The 16,963-nt window shown below is 45.3% G+C and overlaps 1 protein-coding gene across 5 annotated transcripts in view; it reads left to right on the forward strand.

Moving 5' to 3' along the window:
- Nucleotides 1-16,963, forward strand: part of KATNAL1 (katanin catalytic subunit A1 like 1) — a 112,122-nt gene that overhangs the window by 57,696 nt on the left and 37,463 nt on the right. For all 5 annotated transcript variants that reach the window (XM_062194412.1, XM_062194416.1, XM_062194413.1 and 2 more), the window contains exons 5-6: nucleotides 8,427-8,554; nucleotides 8,958-9,063. In XM_062194412.1, coding sequence (XP_062050396.1) covers nucleotides 8,427-8,554; nucleotides 8,958-9,063 — 234 coding nt within the window. The remainder of the gene's footprint in view (nucleotides 1-8,426; nucleotides 8,555-8,957; nucleotides 9,064-16,963) is intronic.

The following is a 16,963-nucleotide window of genomic DNA, read 5'->3' on the forward strand; positions in this document are numbered from 1 at the left end:
TAAAATAAAAACATGTTGGAATTCATTGATTAATGACTTAAGTAACTTTGATAAATTGGATAGCAGTTTTCAAATACTAGAAGAATATTCCTTGTTTGTGCTTTTTACAGTGTATTGTTACAATAGAAGGGACACAGTTTTAAATTTAATATGCATATGCACTTTTCCAATTTTCTTAAATCTAGACAGTTAACAATAAATCAAGACCTGATTTCCAGCATTTGATTTTTTTTTTTTTGTATGAATACTTCCACCGTGACATTTTCCTATGTGATGTCCCTGAACACAGAGTCTGGATGAGATAGGGTGTGTCCACCATGGAGATACAATAACTGAAGTAACCTCAGGAGCATAGATGACAGTAAAATGATCAGGAAGTGAGGAGTTGTGAGTACTGCCTTTTTAAAGATACAGTTCTGAATTTGTGTTAGTTTTTGTGAATGGGCTGTGTTTCACAGCTGGCTCACAGAATTACTAATAATTTGGTAATAGCCTTTCACAAACTGGTAAGAAATGGCTTCAGCAGGCTGCGCGTGACCCTTTTAATTGCCAGGAAACTGCCGTGGACGGTGATGTCAGGAAATAGACCGTTGGCACTTCAGACGCTGTCTTCACGTGAGATCTTTCCTGAGCCCAGCCACTTCCCTGACTCCCAGGGGCACCCGTTTTTCTGATTTCTAATGCCATAAATAGTTATATGTGATTTGAAACTTTCTGATCAGGAACTTCTCTTTTGTGTCTGGTTTTTATTGTTCACAGCATTATATCACAGTTGAATCTGTTTCCTTGTTAATGGATATCTGCATTGTTTTTAGTTTGGACCTATTATGAATAATGCTGCTTTTGATCATTTTATACTTACCCTTTGGTATCTATAGTTATGCATTTCTAGTGAGCATATATCTAAGAGTGGAATTGTTGGGTTATAGGATATGCATAAATTAAACTTTAGTAGACGACACCAAGTAGTTTTCCAAAGTGGTTAGTTACACCACTTTCTCTTCCAGCCTGTGGAGTGTAAACTCCAGTTGCCACACGTCCTTGCTGTTACTTGACACTGTAATGTTCTTAAGGTAAGGTGCAGTCATCTCGTGACTTTTTAAAAAAGACTTATGTATTTGAAAGAGTTGCAGAGATCTTCCATCTGTTGGTTCAGTCCTCAGATGGCTTCAACGGCCTGGTGCTGGGCCAAGCCAAAGCCAGTCGCTTGGAACTTCATCCATGTCTTTCACATGGGTACCAGGGCACAGGTAACTGGGCCACCTTCCACTGCTTTCCCAGGGACACTAGTTAGATTGGAACCAGAGCCATGTGGTATGCTGGCACCACATGGAGCGGCCTCACTTGGTGCACCACAGTGCTGGCCCCTTCACTGTGGTTTTACCAACATATTCACTATGTGTTGTGTATTTATCTGATAATGTATGAGATTGAAAGCCCTTTTATGTGTTTACTGGCCATATGAATTATCAATGTCTTGTTTTTAAGGAAATAATCTTAGTTTGTCTTTTGCATATTATATCACTCCACATACTCTTTCTGTGATGGCAGCTAATTTATAGTGCTGGGTTTTGTTCTTAAATTTTTCACCTGATCATATTGGGTCATGATAAAGTAGTTTTATGTCTCGTTAATTCCAATTGAACTTATGATTTGGAATTCAAAGTCTGTTTTTGGAAGTTTGTTGTCCTAGTCTTTGAAAGCATGAGTTTCAAATCATGGGAATATTTGTGTCCAGATAACTCTCAAAAGGCCAGCAGAAGTGCCAGTATGTGGTGCAGCAGGTTAGCATCCTATATCAGAGTGCCAGCTCAAGTCCTGGCTTCTCTGCTTTCAATACAGCTTACCCAGACGGAGTTCCTGGTTCTTGACTTCAGCCTGGCCTGGCTCTGGCTGTTGTGGCAATCTGGGGAGTGAACCAGTAGTTTCTTGACTTTACAGTTTGTATTTCCTGATTGAACTATCCCGAGTTTTCTACTTTTAAGACTATTTTACTAGTTTATGAGCTGTGTTTCAATGTGGTGTTTCATTGTGTAGTAAGGTTGAATCTGGAATGTTTATAGCCATGTTTAAGTTTGTTCTTCTCTTAGAATGTACCACTGATACTGATTATTTTGTATAGTAAGAAAGTGTAAAACAGAGCACGAGAGAGCCCGCTGCTCCTCTTTCTGTTGCTGGTACAGTGGCCAGAGGGCTCCTGTTTAGCAGGGGTAGTCAGATTGTCTCCTCTGCTCAGAGCCTTCCACGTGGTTTCTCATCCTGGATGAAAGGATACTTACAGTGGTCTACAGCGTTCCCTTCACGGTTTGCCATCCGTTACTCTTTGACCCCGTCTCCTACTTCTCCCCTCATTTCATGCCTTTCCATTGATGTCCTTGCTGTTCCTGGAACTTGTAGTTCCACCTTGAGTCACCTGTACTCGCTATGAATGTTTTATAGTGTATTTTATTCATTTGTGTCTGATGGCCCAAAACTTGAGTGTACTTCTCCTTGAGGGCAGGGATTTCTGTCTGTTTAGTTCAAGGCTGTATCCCTAGTGCCTGACGCATAGTAAGTATTTATAAATCTTGTTAAAGGACATATGTCTTGCTGAGTATGCAGAATGCCACTAGGTTCATTATTTCAGTATTCCAGTGCCGAGCCTGATGCTGACATGAGCAAGCACTGTTTTGCGTTTATCAACCAATTTTACTTTATGAAATGATAGAGTAAGATGCACATTAGAGATCTTGTCTGACTTTTCCTGTGATTGCTTCTCTCACACTGGGGTAGGATGAGCCTGGGGCTATGCAGCAGCATGCTGTAGTGTACACAGTTTCTGAGAGCACTGATTCTGGAGCAGATTGCTTGGGATCTTGCTGTGTGTCCTGGGGCAGTTCACTCACTCTCTGAGTGCCTCGTTTTTTTGTTGTTGGTTTTTTTTTGTCATCTATGGGATGGAAATAATAATACCTACCTCAAAGCCTTAGAAGAAATATGTGAATCAAAATATGTGAAGTGCTGGGAATAGTACGTGGCACATGGTGAGCAGTGGATGAGTTTTAGTTATCAGTGGAACAGGACAGTGAGGGACTAACAGATAGGAAACAGAATACAACATCACCCAAAAGATAACAAATAGTTGTTTTTTAAAAAATAAACCTATCAGATACCATTTCCTTTTTTAAAATTGAACAGTTTATTTTTTAAAAAAATATTTACTTATTTATTTGGATGACAGAGTGACAGGGTAGGTAGGGAGAAACAGAGAACTTCCATTTGCTTGTTCACTTCCCAAAGGCCTACAACAGCTGGGGTTGGGCCAGGCCAGAGCCAGGAACCAGCAACTCTATGTAGGTTTCCCACATGAGTGGCGGGCTCCCAAGTTCTTGGTCCATCATCTGCTGCCTCCTGGTATGTGCACTAGCAGAAAGCTGGATCAGAAACAGAGGTGGGACTTGATAGCCCACTCTGTTATGGGATGTAGGCATCTCAAGCGATGGCCTAACCTGCTGTCCCCCAGTACCCTCCCACACAAAGTCAGTTTTCTAAAATGAGAAATGATGAGATTTGTAGGAAATTCTGCACTTGCCTTGTGCCGCTGAATTCAGCCAGCAGGTGAATCAGCTGTGCACATGAAACAGTGACTGTGCAGAAAGAACCTGAGATCAGTTGTAAGTGAGCTAGCCGTCCCTGGGACTGTGGGCCAGAGGCTTTGATGGCTCAAAACCCCATAATTCTGATCTTGGGCAGCCTACTGTGTAACAAGAGAGTTGACTCCTCTGGTGGACAGAACTCACCGTGAGGAAGTTCTTTTGCTGATTGGAAATCTGCCTCTTTTGTCCCTTTCTGTTGGTCCTGCCTCTTTCCTTTGGAGCAGGTGAGTCGGTTGTGTTCTGTGTTAACCTGTTCTTCAGCTTAAATGTTTGTAGTGCCCGTGGTCCTCTTCCATATGACATGGCTTTTAGACTTCTGTCACCCAAATCAGCTATCCCTGAATACAATTTGTTAGTATTTGTCTTAAAAGTACAAGACCCAGAGCTAGTGACTGACCGTCCTTAACTTAATCTTCCAACGTGAAGGGCTGCATAGTAAAATACAAAAGAATCATTTGCATTTTGGTTGAATTGTGTCATTAATTGACTATAATATCTGATTAGCCATTTTGAACATCGTTTTTCTCAAATAGAATGATTAGCCAATATGAATAAATGATGACTAATAAAGCTTTCTTAATATAGATAATTTAGTTCTCAGTTAAATAAAAAAGCTAAAAATATTTTATCGACGTGTCAAACTTCATGCCAGTTACCCAGCTTTTGCCAGTGTTGACCTTAGTCAGCTAATGTGAAAATCTAAGCAAAGAATTCTTCTTTTTTTAAAGATTTATCTTATTTATTTGAAAGAGTTACAGAGAGAGGTAGAGCCAGAGAGTGCTGGTTCACTTCCCAAATGGCTGCTATGGCCAGAGCTGAGCTGATCTGAAGTCAGGACCCAGGAGCTTCTTCTGGGTGTCCCATGCAGGAACAGGGGCTCAAGGACTTGAGCCATCTTCCACTGCTTTCCCAGGTGCATTAGCAGGGAGCTGAATCGGAAGTGGAACAGCCAGGACTTGAACCAGCGCCCATATGGGTTGTGGGCACTGCAGGCTGGCGCTTTGACTCACTGTGCCACAGCGCCGGCCCCCACAAAGAATTCTAAAATCATTTCAGTGACTTTGCAGCTGTCTTTTGTACAGGTAATAATATGGGGGGCGAGGATAGCCTTACTGCCTGAAAACTGATAGTTTCTCTTAGATATTGCAGTTAATATCTGGCTGGTTAACTGATAGTACAGTTGTTTATATTTGATATTCCTGTTTTCAGTTATGTATGTGTTGTGAAGGATAATCAGCTGTTTTGCTGATTTCCTGATATAACTAAATTCATTACTTAATTTTAGTTTTCCTCAAATATTCCTGACTCTTGTGTGTGGGGGGGTTTTGTTCCTTTAAATAACCTCACCATCTTGATCTTGTCTTTGTGTGCCTCATATGTATTCCAGGCTCATCTGTGTCATTGAGAAGCTTGGGATTCTCGGGCAAGTCATCTAACTGGCTCATGTCCATGTTAGCTCTTGTGTGTGGCACGAGGCTTTGACTTCTTTGCTTGTCCTCCTCCTTCGCCCTCTCCTTTTTTGAATAGCAGCCAGAGGGTCATCTAAAAATGTAAATCAGATCTTGTTATTCCCGTGTACTTAGAAGAAGGTCCAGACTCCCCTCCGCCCATCCCTGCAGGCTCTCCCTTCTGCTTGGTACATTTTAGCCACACCGAGTACTCAGTATTCCAGCTTATAATTACGTGTTTTGCCTTGTTCATTTGTAACTTGTTTCCCCAATAGAGTAGACTCGCGATGAGGGCAGATAATGTTTTTTTTTGTTTGTTTGTTTTTTTGTTTTTTTTTTTGACAGGCAGAGTGGACAGTGAGAGAGAGAGACAGAGAGAAAGGTTTTCCTTCTGTTGGTTCACCCTCCAATGGCTGCCGCGGCCGGCGTGCTGTGGCCGGCGCACCGCGCTGATCTGAAGCCAGGAGCCAGGTGCTTTCTCCTGTTCTCCCATACGGGTGCAGGGCCCAAGCACTTGGGCCATCCTCCACTGCCTTCCCGGGCCACAGCAGAGAGCTGGCCTGGAAGAAGGGCAACCAGGACAGAATCCGGCGCCCCGACTGGGACTAGAACCCGGTGTGCTGGCGCCATAGGCGGAGGATTAGCCTATTGAGCTGCTGCGCCAGCCCAGATAATGTGTTTTCATTCACACTATAAACACCTAAAGCAAAATAAAATGAAAAATTTTCTTTGTCTATATGCAAATTATTCCTATTAGAATCGCTTCTGGTTCCTATTGCCTTCAGATAGATGTGCCGCTCTTCTTTTCTCTTGGTGTCGTGTTTGTCAGGTCTTCCCTTGCCATTTAGACATTGATGTTAAAATGAATTTTTTTTTAAAAAAAGATTTATTTATTTGTTAGGAAGAGAGAGTTAACAGAGAGAGGGGAGATAGAAAAAGAGAGATCTTTCATCTGCTGGTTCACTCTCCAAATGGCTGCAACAGACAGGGCTGGGCCATTCCAAAGTCAGGAGCCAGGAGCTTCTTCCGGGTCTCCCACATGGGTGCAGGGGCCCAAGGACTTGGGCCACACTGCAGTAGTCGAGCTGTCTCTGGCGAATGGCTTTGTGGCACTGTGGGCTCAGTCTCAGCCTGTGACACTGGCATCCTGTATGGGCCCAGTTCGTGTCCTGACTGCTCCACTTCCCATCCAGTTCCCTGCTAATGTGCCTGGGAAAATAGCGGAGAATGGCCCAAGTGCTTGGACCCCTGCCACTCACTTGGGAGGGCCAGATGAAGCTCCTGGCTTTGGTCTGGCCCAGCTCTGACCATTGCTGCCATTTAGGGAGTAAACCAGCAAATGGAGAATCTCTCTCTCTCTCTCCCTCCCTCTGCCCCTCTCTGTAACTCTGACTTTCAAATAAATAAGTACATTTAAAAAAAATAAAAATTCTTCAAAGCTGAGTAAATCTTGGTAGAACTCCATGGAAACCATAGCATATAATTTGATTTTAACATTATATTATTGAATGACAAATTAGGGATAAAATATATTGCTTAAAGGGTATTAGTAGTGCTGTTTAAAAAGGCCCTTCTACCATTGGCATGTATGATGTGGCCCAAGGAGCTTACTGGGAAGAAGGTGATTATAAAGTAAATTGAAAGTGTGTCATCACAAAAATTAAAAGAAAATAAGAAAGGAAGGGGGAGGGAGGCTGGGAAATATTGTTATGTTCTTTTTTAAAAAAAGGTTTTTTTATTTATTCGAAAGGCAGAGTTACAGAGAGGTAGAGGCAGAGAGAGACAGAGAGATGTCTTCCATCCTCTGGTTCACTCCCTAGATGGCCGCAATAGCCAGAGCTGTGCCAATCTGAAGCCAGGAGCCAGGAGGTTTTTCTGGGTCTTCCACGTGAGTGCAGGGGCCCAATGACTTGAGCCATCTTCTGCTTTCTCAGGCCACAGCAGAGAGCTGAATTGGAAGTGGAGCAGCCATGACTCAAATCGGTGACCATATGGGATGCTGGCACTGCAGGTGACAGCTTTACCCACCATGCCACAGCACCGGCTCCTCATTATGTGTGTGTATGTGTGTGTGTGTTTTAAAAAAGATTTATTTATTTTAAAGTTAGAGTTACACAGAGAGAGGAGAGGTAGGGAGGAAGAGAGAGAAGTCTTCCATCCACTCCCCAGTTGGCCGCAGTTGCACTGATCTGAAGCCAGGAGCTAGGAGCTTCTTTCAGGTCTCCCCCACGGGTGCAGAGGCCCAAGGACTTGGGCCATCTTAACTGCTTTCCTAGGCCATAGCAGAGAGCTGGATTGGAAGTGGAGCAGCTGGGACTAGAACCGGCACCCATATGGGATGCCGACTCTGCAGGTGGTGGCTTTACCCACTATGCCACAGCGCCTGCCCCCCTCATTATGTTCTTTTTTTTTTTTTTTAAGGGAAAGTGTTTATTGGGAGAAACCCAACAGACTGGAGAGAAGGGGTGAAAAAGGAAAAGAAGGAGGAGGAGAGCGTAAGAGAGATCAAGAGAGAGAATGAGAGAGAGAGACAGACAGAGAGAGGGAGAGAGATCAGGAGATGGAAAGAAAAAGAGCCATGTGTTCAGGAACAGGTCCTTTTTTTTTTTTTTTGACAGGAGAGTGGACAGAGAGAGAGAGACAGAGAGAAAGGTCTTCCTTTTGCTGTTGGTTCACCCTCCAATGGCCGCCGTGGCCAGTGCTGTGGCCGGCACACTGCGTTGATCCGAAGCCAGGAGCCAGGTGCTTATCCTGGTCTCCCATGGGGTGCAAGGCCCAGGCTGCTGCCGTGGAAGGGCAAGGGCATCGGAAAGCAGGGAGTAGTGCCCAGACATGGCCTAGTGCACTTGACTAAGTTCTAGAGCTTTTCTGAGGCCTGGCTTCCCAATCTATAAAAAGGTGTGAGTTAGTCTGTGCCTTGTAGGGTCGTTGTAGTAAAGGAGCTGGTGTATGTGGTTTTCCTGCCACATAGGTGCTCAGTAAATCAGTTTTCTTTCTGACTATGTGTTAACACTCTAAATACTCTCTAGCACCCACCACGTCACACGTCAGAGGGAGGCCCTCCCCATCTGCCAAAGGACTGCTTGAGTCTTACCTGCAACTGTGCCTCCAATAGTGTTCATTTGAAGTTTACAAAAAAGTTACCTGGTTCATCTATTTCTGATTAGTTCAGTGGGATGGGGGGTGGGGGTGTGTGTGGGTAGATAACATTTGCGTGATCAGACAGTACTATCCTAAAATAATAATAAAATTGAAAAGTGATAATAGTAGTTTGAAAGCTTAATTATGTGAATTTAAATTATCCTTTTACTGATCAATATCTTTTTTTTATACCCATCCCCAGGGAAGGAAAAATATGCAAGATGGTGCAAGTGATGGTGAAATTCCAAAATTTGATGGCGCTGGATATGATAAGGATCTAGTGGAGGCCCTGGAAAGAGACATTGTATCCAGGAATCCTAGTATTCATTGGTGAGCATCTTTTAAGTTACTGAGTTAAAGTAGAAGACAGAAGAAAGCAAGTCCTAGGTTGGCCTGTGTGTTTTCTCTTGCTTTTTTGTGTTCATCTCCTGACTGTGGCTTCATCCGTCATGTGACTGTAGAATTGGCAGGACAGTTCTGCTGGCATGTAACCCAACATGTTTTCCATGTTAATTTGGTGTTAACACAACTGACAAAGGTCGTTAATTTAATAACATGTCCTAATTAATAACTGCACTATGGTTTCAGCGGTCATTGTATGCACTGAGGATTAGAATGATGTTCTTAATGTAAGAATAATTTCATGAGCACAAACATTTAAGAGAGTTAATTTTGACTATAAATCAGAGGTGCCCCTGAGTAAACACTCTGAAACTCTGCTGTTCTCGTAAAGGGACGACATAGCAGATCTGGAGGAAGCTAAGAAGCTGCTGAGGGAAGCTGTTGTTCTTCCCATGTGGATGCCTGACTTCTTCAAAGGGATTCGACGACCGTGGAAAGTAAGGATCGATTCCAGTGGTTCTGGCCTGAGTATGTGCTCGCGTGATGATGAAAGGCAGCCTTGCCGTTGGCTGCTCATGGGTTTAACAGTTTCTAAGGTTGGGGAGATCTGGCTACACCCCAGCACTGGATTCAGATCTGTAGTTGAGGTCTGTCCCTTCTGCACAGCAGGCGAGATGCTCGGAAGGTTTGAGCCGCAGTGCGTAGTTAAGGTGCTTTCCCCGGGAGTGCTGAGCGAGAGATTAGTTCTGAGAATCTGCTAGACAGCTATTTCTGTAACAAAAAGTTAATAAGCAGATTAATCAGTGATAGTACATAGTCTTATAGAATAAGTATTTGATCCAAAAATGCCTTTCTGAATGTTGGCCGTATTTCCCACACTATTTCTTTGATGGTTGTTTTCCTCCAGGCCTGGGATAATTCTCAGATACGATCAGAAAGTGTGTTTCTTCCCGGTTTGCCCGCCTCCAGCTTAAAGCCTGCCCAGCATTCGTCCTTCTAAGTCCAGCATTTTCGTTTTGTCGTAGTAAAGTCTCTCCCAAGATGCCTGCAGCCCCTCGCCTTCCTTGCTACCTGGACCCTTGTGTGTCTTAGCGCTGGACAGAGCCATTCTGTGTCTAGACAAGGGGACTGAGCAGAAGCATGGTCCCCTTGCCCTTCTGAGTGAGCTGGGACAGTCTGTTTCTCTGTAGTGTGCCTGCAGGGAGGGAGGAGGAGAGATTGTGTGTTTAATGGATAGCTTAGAATGGCATTTTGATTACTTCTCATAACCTGAAAACTCCTACAGACTGCATTTGTTGTAGATTTACCTTATTTTAGGAAGCTGCTATTTGAAATTCCCCCATTGTCATAGCTTTCAAAACAATATTAAAAACTAAATAAGGTTTTAAATAGGTATTTTAACAGCATAAATCATGTATCATTATATATTTATGCTCTATTGTAGTGAAAATTTATTGTGATGACTGGTGTTATAATTCAAAAGTGTTCATTTTTGCTCTAATAAAACCTGTATGTCATAAAGTAACACATAATAGGATAGGTTGAGAAAGAATGCAATTTTATGTGTGATGTTTTCAAATTAAAATAAGTGAACTGGACAGGCAGTAGCTTAGAGCCTTTCAGAAAATTTAAAGTGCACCGCTTTCAGGCTTAGTTTCTGTTCTGGTCCTGGCCTGATCACCTATGGCGTTTCTGAATCACAGCTACGGAAAGCAAAGCAAAACACAAGCCCAGACGCCTTGGGCAGCTGGGCGGCGCCTCTGGTGATTGGAGCCACCCGGGTTCCTTCCCGCCAGCTGCTCTGCCGGCCCAAGCTGCCAGTGTCTCTCATGGGGCCTCCTTCACCTCACATTTAACTGGTGACGGTGGTGGGCTTGGGAGACACATGCACTGGAATTTTCCAAGGGAGCACCACACACACACACACACACAGAGAGAGAGAAAGAGAGAGAGAGCGCGCGTGAGAGCCCACTACTATCCGCTGTTTCACTCCTCAGCTGTCCTCAACAACCAGGGCTGGGCCAGGCCAAAGCCAGAAGCCAGAACTCAGCTTGGATCTCCTAAGTAGGAGGCAGTGACCTAGGTGCTTGAGCCACCGCAGTTGTCTCCCAGGGTGCCCGTCAGGAAGCTGGCATCAAAAGCAGAACTGGGACTTGAACCCAAGCTCTCTGATAAGGGTATGGTGTCACAAGCAGTGCCTTAACCACCGAACCAAACGCCTGCCCCAGTATTATTCCTAAGAAGAAAAATCGTCTACTTGTTTTTAAAAAGATTCTCATTTCATTGTTAGAAAAATATGATGTGATTTTATCAATTTATTTACTGCTTACTGTGCTTTTGTAGTATTTATTGACAAAGTGGATGAAGACTAATTGTAAATATTTACCTTATTCCTGCGCTATTGAAATTTTTTTCTCTATCAGTAGAATAAAATTCTGAAATAATTCAAACTCTTTTTTAAAGGTTATAATTGAAGAGATTTGCAAAAATTGGGACAATAACTAGATTTTAGGGAGGACTTGCAAGTAAGGAGGGTACCACAAAAATTTGAGATGTTTATAAAATTTGTCTTAAAATCTGAATTGCAGAACTTTGGACTGGAGTGAACCTTTGAGAACTGAGCAAATCCCCACAGTTTGACAGCCTGGGAAATTGAGGCCCAGATAGGTGCATCAGCCATGATAGTCCCCTTAGAATATCTAAAATTGGGGGCCAGTGTTGTGGGCAGCAGGTTAGGCCGCCCTCTTGATACCAGCATCCTACAATGGAGTGCCAGGTTGAGTCCTGGCTACTCCACTTCCAGTCCAGCTTCTTGCTGATGCGCCTGGGAAGGCATCGTGTTATGGCCCAAGTACTTGGGTCCCAGTCACCCACATGGGAGGCTAGGGTAGTGTTCCTGGCTCTCAGTTTTGGCCTGACCCAGCCCTGACTGTTGCAACCTTTTGTGGAGTGAACCTGCAGGTGGAACAGCTCTCTTTCTCCCTCTCTCTCTCTCCTCTCCTTCTCTGTTGCTCTACCTTTCAAGTAAATAAGTAAGTAGATCTTTAAAAATGAAAGACATGTCTCAGCTTCTGTGTTATGTGTGCCTTTTCTCCTGTGTAGTGTGATGTTGTTTTATTCTCCCATCAGATACTTATTTACCCCTATTATGTATATGACTCCTCAGTAATGTACTTGGAAAATGTGTAGGTTTTTCAAGATGTGGTTCTGAGCTATGAGACATCCCAGATGGAGAGTTAGGCGGGTGCATGGAACTTTGTAAGTGTTGGGCAGAGGGGAGCCTGGTTGGGGGTACAGGCTGTGTATATCCTGAGAGCACTGCAGAGGGCGGGCGTGACACGCATAGAGAAGCCTTCATTCCTGAGAACGTGGGATTTGGCTTGGGAGTTGCAGGACTGCAAGGATTTCATTCTGTTCAAGACGTTGCTGATGTTGTGGGAGCCTGGGGAGGGATGAGTGATGTGAGCAGTGGGATGTAGGTGAGAAGGTCTTCGTGGGCTTCGGAGACACACGCACTGGAATTTTCCAAGGGAGCACCATGTGCAAAGGGTACAGAACCTGGGTCCAGACTGCTCCGGCTTTCCCACTTACTGGCTCTGTGATCTTATTTTTATTTTTAAATTTATTTGAAAAGCATAGAGAAAGATACAGAGGAAGAAGTCTTTTATCTACTGGTTCACTCCAAATACCTGCAGCAACCAGAGCTCCTGGCTCCTGGCTTCAGCCTGCCTCTGCTCCGGCCATTGTGGCCATCTGGGGAGTGAACCAGTGGCTGGAAGATCTCTCTCTGTCTATCCCTCTCTAACTCTGCCTTTAAAATAAATAAATAACTCTTTTTAAAAAATGGTGAAATTAGCTGCCTTTTCAAAAATACGTACCTGTAGCATGAAATTTTCTAACAGAATGAAATATGGTCTTTCCTTGTAAGTTTTCAGTTCAGATTATGCAATCTTTTTTAAGGCAAAGTTGTAAGTTATACTCAGAGAATAAGGAGATGCCTAGGATATAGATTGCTGTATTTTTCAGTTACCGAAGTAAATAAGTAAAAATGAACACATACAAATGTCCTGCGAATGGTATGCAGAAAAACGACATTACAAGATAAGTTTATTTAGGTGCAGAAAATTTTAAAAGCCATGCATGGTTTTTTCATAATACACATTTTTCTGTGACCTTTTGAAAGACCCTTGTAAATATAGATTTCACCAAAATAAGATTATCTTTTAATTCCATTTGCCATGAGTTTTTGAAGTGCCCTCATAGACTTCGGTATCTTATGCATGCCTGAGTCACTCTCACCTTGCCCATCCAGCCCATCTTAGCATTTTCAAGCTGCACTGTAACTTATTTACTGGTTGAGTATCCTTTTTCTGAAACGCTGGAGACCGGACGTGTTTCAAATGCTTAATTTTTTCAGATTTTGGAATATTTGCAGCAAATACGGAATGAGATATCTTGGGGCTGGACTTAGGTCTAAGCGTGAGAGTGATTTGCACCTTCCACGCCTAGCTTGGAGGTGATTTTATACTGTATGTTTAGCGTGCTCGCGTTCTCCCGTGAGCGATGGCCAGGCCTGCAGTGCTCTGCTCGCAGCATCAGGTGTCACCGGAACGTCTCGGATTTGGGAGCATTTTGGATGAGGGATGCTCAGCTGCCTGTATGTCCTGTGCTAGACTGAAAGTTTCTTCAGGATTTGTATGTGGTTTTTTCAGTTTCACGTGGTACCCTTGAGGACCAGCATTTGGTAAGCATCCAGTAGATGCATATTGGGAAAGTACACCTTAGCTATTTACCATGTGTCAGGCTGTGGGCTAAGTGCACAAGGTACCCAGGTGGCTAACTAATAGCCCCAGGAAGCTCAGGGGCTTGGGAGCATAAGCCAGTCCAGGTAATGCAGTAGCGGCCTATGCCGAGTATAGTGTTTGTTCAAGGCAGTGTGGCCAGTGCCGTGCCAGGGAAATGGACAGAAGAGTAAGTGGACCTGCTGAGCAGAATTCTATCAGGGGTGATCTCCCGGAGCAGGTGGCTCTGAGCTGAGACTTGAAAGATACGTAGAAGGTCAACAGGCAGATGTGAGGATGGAAAGCTCTAAGGTGAATGGATGCCATGTACACACAGAGGAAAAGTGTACGAGGGTAGAGCGGAGGTGCTCCGTGTGGCCTTTGAAGACAGCGTGTGTAGGTGGGACGTGAACAGAAATCACTGCTGGAGTGCTAGGCGTGACCCCCTTCCCGAGGAGTCCTGTAGGCCTGCTCCTGGCGGCAGGGGCCCTGGAGGGATTTTGCAAATGCAGAAAGAGTGCCTTTCTGTGGCAGTGTGGGGTGAGTTGGGGATGGACGCAGGTGTGTACAGTTAAGGAGTCCGCTCTGCGGGTCCCTAGAATAATCTAGCCAAGCAGTGAGGACCTGAAGAGAAGCATTGGCTAATGGTGGGAAATGGGTGGATTTGGAAGATGTAAGTGATTGTTTATAGGGCTGAGGGACAGGCGCAAGTTGTACGACCCCCGTATTACAGGCTTGAATCGAGTGACTTGTGACAGCACCCACGCAGAGGAGGTCACACCTGAAGGGATGAGAGCAGGTTTTCCCGGCGGCCCCTGGGCCACTCTCACTTTGACCAGCTGGCCATGCATCCAGATGTTCCCACTACCTGCCCAGGTTCAGCCGCTCTCTGGATGAGTCACAAAACTCATCCCAGTTTTGTTGCAGCCACAGGGTACAAATCAGAAGCAGCCAAAGGGAGATGCACACAGCGCAACATCGAGGATTCTGAATATGGTGGTTTTGTCCCCTCCTGGTGGAGGCTGGAGGCGTCAGTCTCCTGGCAGATGGATGCGTGACGACATGCAGCACTTTGTATTAGTGTTGCCAAGCCTGGAAGCTGTGCCGAGCTGCAGCAGGGTTTCATTATGTAAGCACAATTGTCCATGGGTGTCACTCTCTGGTTCCCGGCTGGCCGGCCTCTCTCCAGAGGCTGAGTGCATGCCCCATGGCTCAAAGCACTGCCTGGGTAAGCACATGACGTGGTCAGCTCCCATCCTGAGTCATCTTGTTAGCATAAACTGTATGCGACCCGCTCTGAGTCACCTGATTAGCATAAAATTTCAGAGCTCACCCTGAATAACACTCCTGCCCCCGATTTAGAGGCTGCCTTCCAGAATTGGGGGGCAAAGGCCAGCCAGCTTCTTTTCTTTTCCTTTTTTTTTTTTTTACAGGCAGAGTGGACAGTGAGAGAGAGAGAGAGAAAGGTCTTCCTTTTGCCATTGGTTCACCCTCCAATGGCTGCCGTGGCTGGCGCACTGCGCCGATCCAAAGGCAGGAGCCAGGTGCTTATCCTGGTCTCCCATGGGGTGCAGGGCCCAAGCACTTGGGCCATCCTCCACTGCACTCCCGGGCCACAGCAGAGAGCTGGCCTGGAAGAGGGGCAACCGGGGCAGAATCCGGCACCCCGACCGGGACTAGAATGCGGGGTGCCGGTGCCGCAAGGTGGAGGATTAGCTTAGTGAGCCACGGCACTGGCCCCACCAGCTTCTTTTCTAAACTGAGAGAGGAGCAGACTGAAATGGAAACTAAGAATGTTTAAAATCTCAGCATGTAATTGGAAATAAAGATTTGAAGCTTAGGGTAGATTGGAGATTAAATCAGAATTGTGAGATGGAAGTAATGATATGAGTATGATGAATTTGTTCGAGGAATTTTATAAAGTGAAGCAGCAAGAGTCTTACAGTTGCTTTCAGAATGCAAGGGCAGGGGATGAGGACGTCTGAGAGACACTGGAAATAGTAGGAGAAATGGCAGGCAAAGAGCAGTGTCACAGGCTCCCCGAAGGAAGGGAGGAGGGGACAAACACAAGCCAGCCACACTGAAGGTCAGAGCAGAGGCGGGGAATAGGATTGACCGCTGGACTCATAGATCTGGTATTTTAAATGAAGGGAGGAGGCAGAAGTCAGGTTGTAGGATGTAAAGAACACGTAGAAAGGCCAGTGCTGTGGTGTAGCAGGTAAAGCCACCGCCTGCAGTGCCAGCATCCCATATGGGCGCCAGTTTGAGTCCTGGCTGCTCCACTTCTTATCCAGCTTTTTGCTATGACCTGAGAAAGCAGTGGAGGATGGCCCAAGTCCTTAGGCCACTGCACCCGTGTGAGAGACCCAGAAGAAGCTCCTGGCTCCTGGCTCTGGATTGGCGCAGCTCTGGCTCTTGCGGCCACCTGGGGAGTGAACCAGCGGATGGAAGACCTCTCTCTCTCTCTGCCTCTCCTTCTCTCTCTGTGTAATTCCGACCTTCAAGTAAATAAATAAATCAAGTAAATAAATAAATAGAACATTTAGGGAGCATAAACTGTTTCTTTTTTAATTTTTTTAATTTTTTTTTTTTTTTGACAGGCAGAGTGGACAGTGAAAGAGAGACAGAGAGAAAGGTCTTCCTTTGCCGTTGGTTCACCCTCCAATGGCCACTGTGGCTGGTGCGTTGCAGTTGGCGCACCGCGCTGATCCGAAGGCAGGAGCCAGGTGCTTCTCCTGGTCTCCCATGCGGGTGCAGGGCCCAAGGACTTGGGCCATCCTCCACTGCACTCCCTGGCCAGAGCAGAGAGCTGGCCTGGAAGAGGGGCAACCGGGACAGAATCCAGTGTGCCAGTGCCGCAAGGCGGAGGATTAGCCTATTGAGCCACGGCGCCGGCCATAAACTGTTTCTTGAAGAAGGGTGGCAGTAAAGGGAAGTTCCAAGAGGTGAATAGTTGCCAACAGATCTATGGGTTCAACTGAAAGACTGAAAGATTAAAAAATGTATGTACTTATTTGTTTGAAAAGCTGAGTGGTTGACACACATATAACACACCATACACACAGAGAGAGAGAGAGAGAGAGAGGGAGAGAATCCATTGCTAAATCCTCCCTAAATGCTTTGAATAGATGGTGCTGGGCCAGGATAAAGCCAGGAGCCAGGTACTCCATCTGAGTGTCCAACTGGCATGGCAGGGACCCAAGTACTTGGGTCATCAGCTGACTTCCAGGCACAGTAGCATGAAGCCGCATCAGAAGCAGAGCGGGGCCTCCATCCCGGGCATTCTGATATGGGCTGCAGGGGTCCCAGGTGGTAGCTCACCCTGTGTGCCACATGCCTGCCCCAAAGATCTGTTTCTCTCACTGTGACAGATTTAAGTGCATTTATATACTGATGGAGAAAGAACTAGGACCCAGGAGATACAGGGCCAAGAGAGGTGACTGAAGGAGTAATGCCAAGAGGGAGTGGAACTCAGAAGTACTGTGTTGTATCCAGGTTGTACCCGTGTGTGGGTACCTCCTGCGGAGGTGGCTGTGTTCGTGACATTACAGGACTGGGAAGGTGCTGAAAGGAGTTACTAGAGAAATAGGAATTTTGCACAAGTGTACCTTATAAC

The sequence above is a fragment of the Lepus europaeus genome, chromosome 6 (assembly GCF_033115175.1).
Source record: "Lepus europaeus isolate LE1 chromosome 6, mLepTim1.pri, whole genome shotgun sequence".
NCBI classification, from domain to species: Eukaryota; Metazoa; Chordata; class Mammalia; order Lagomorpha; family Leporidae; genus Lepus; species Lepus europaeus.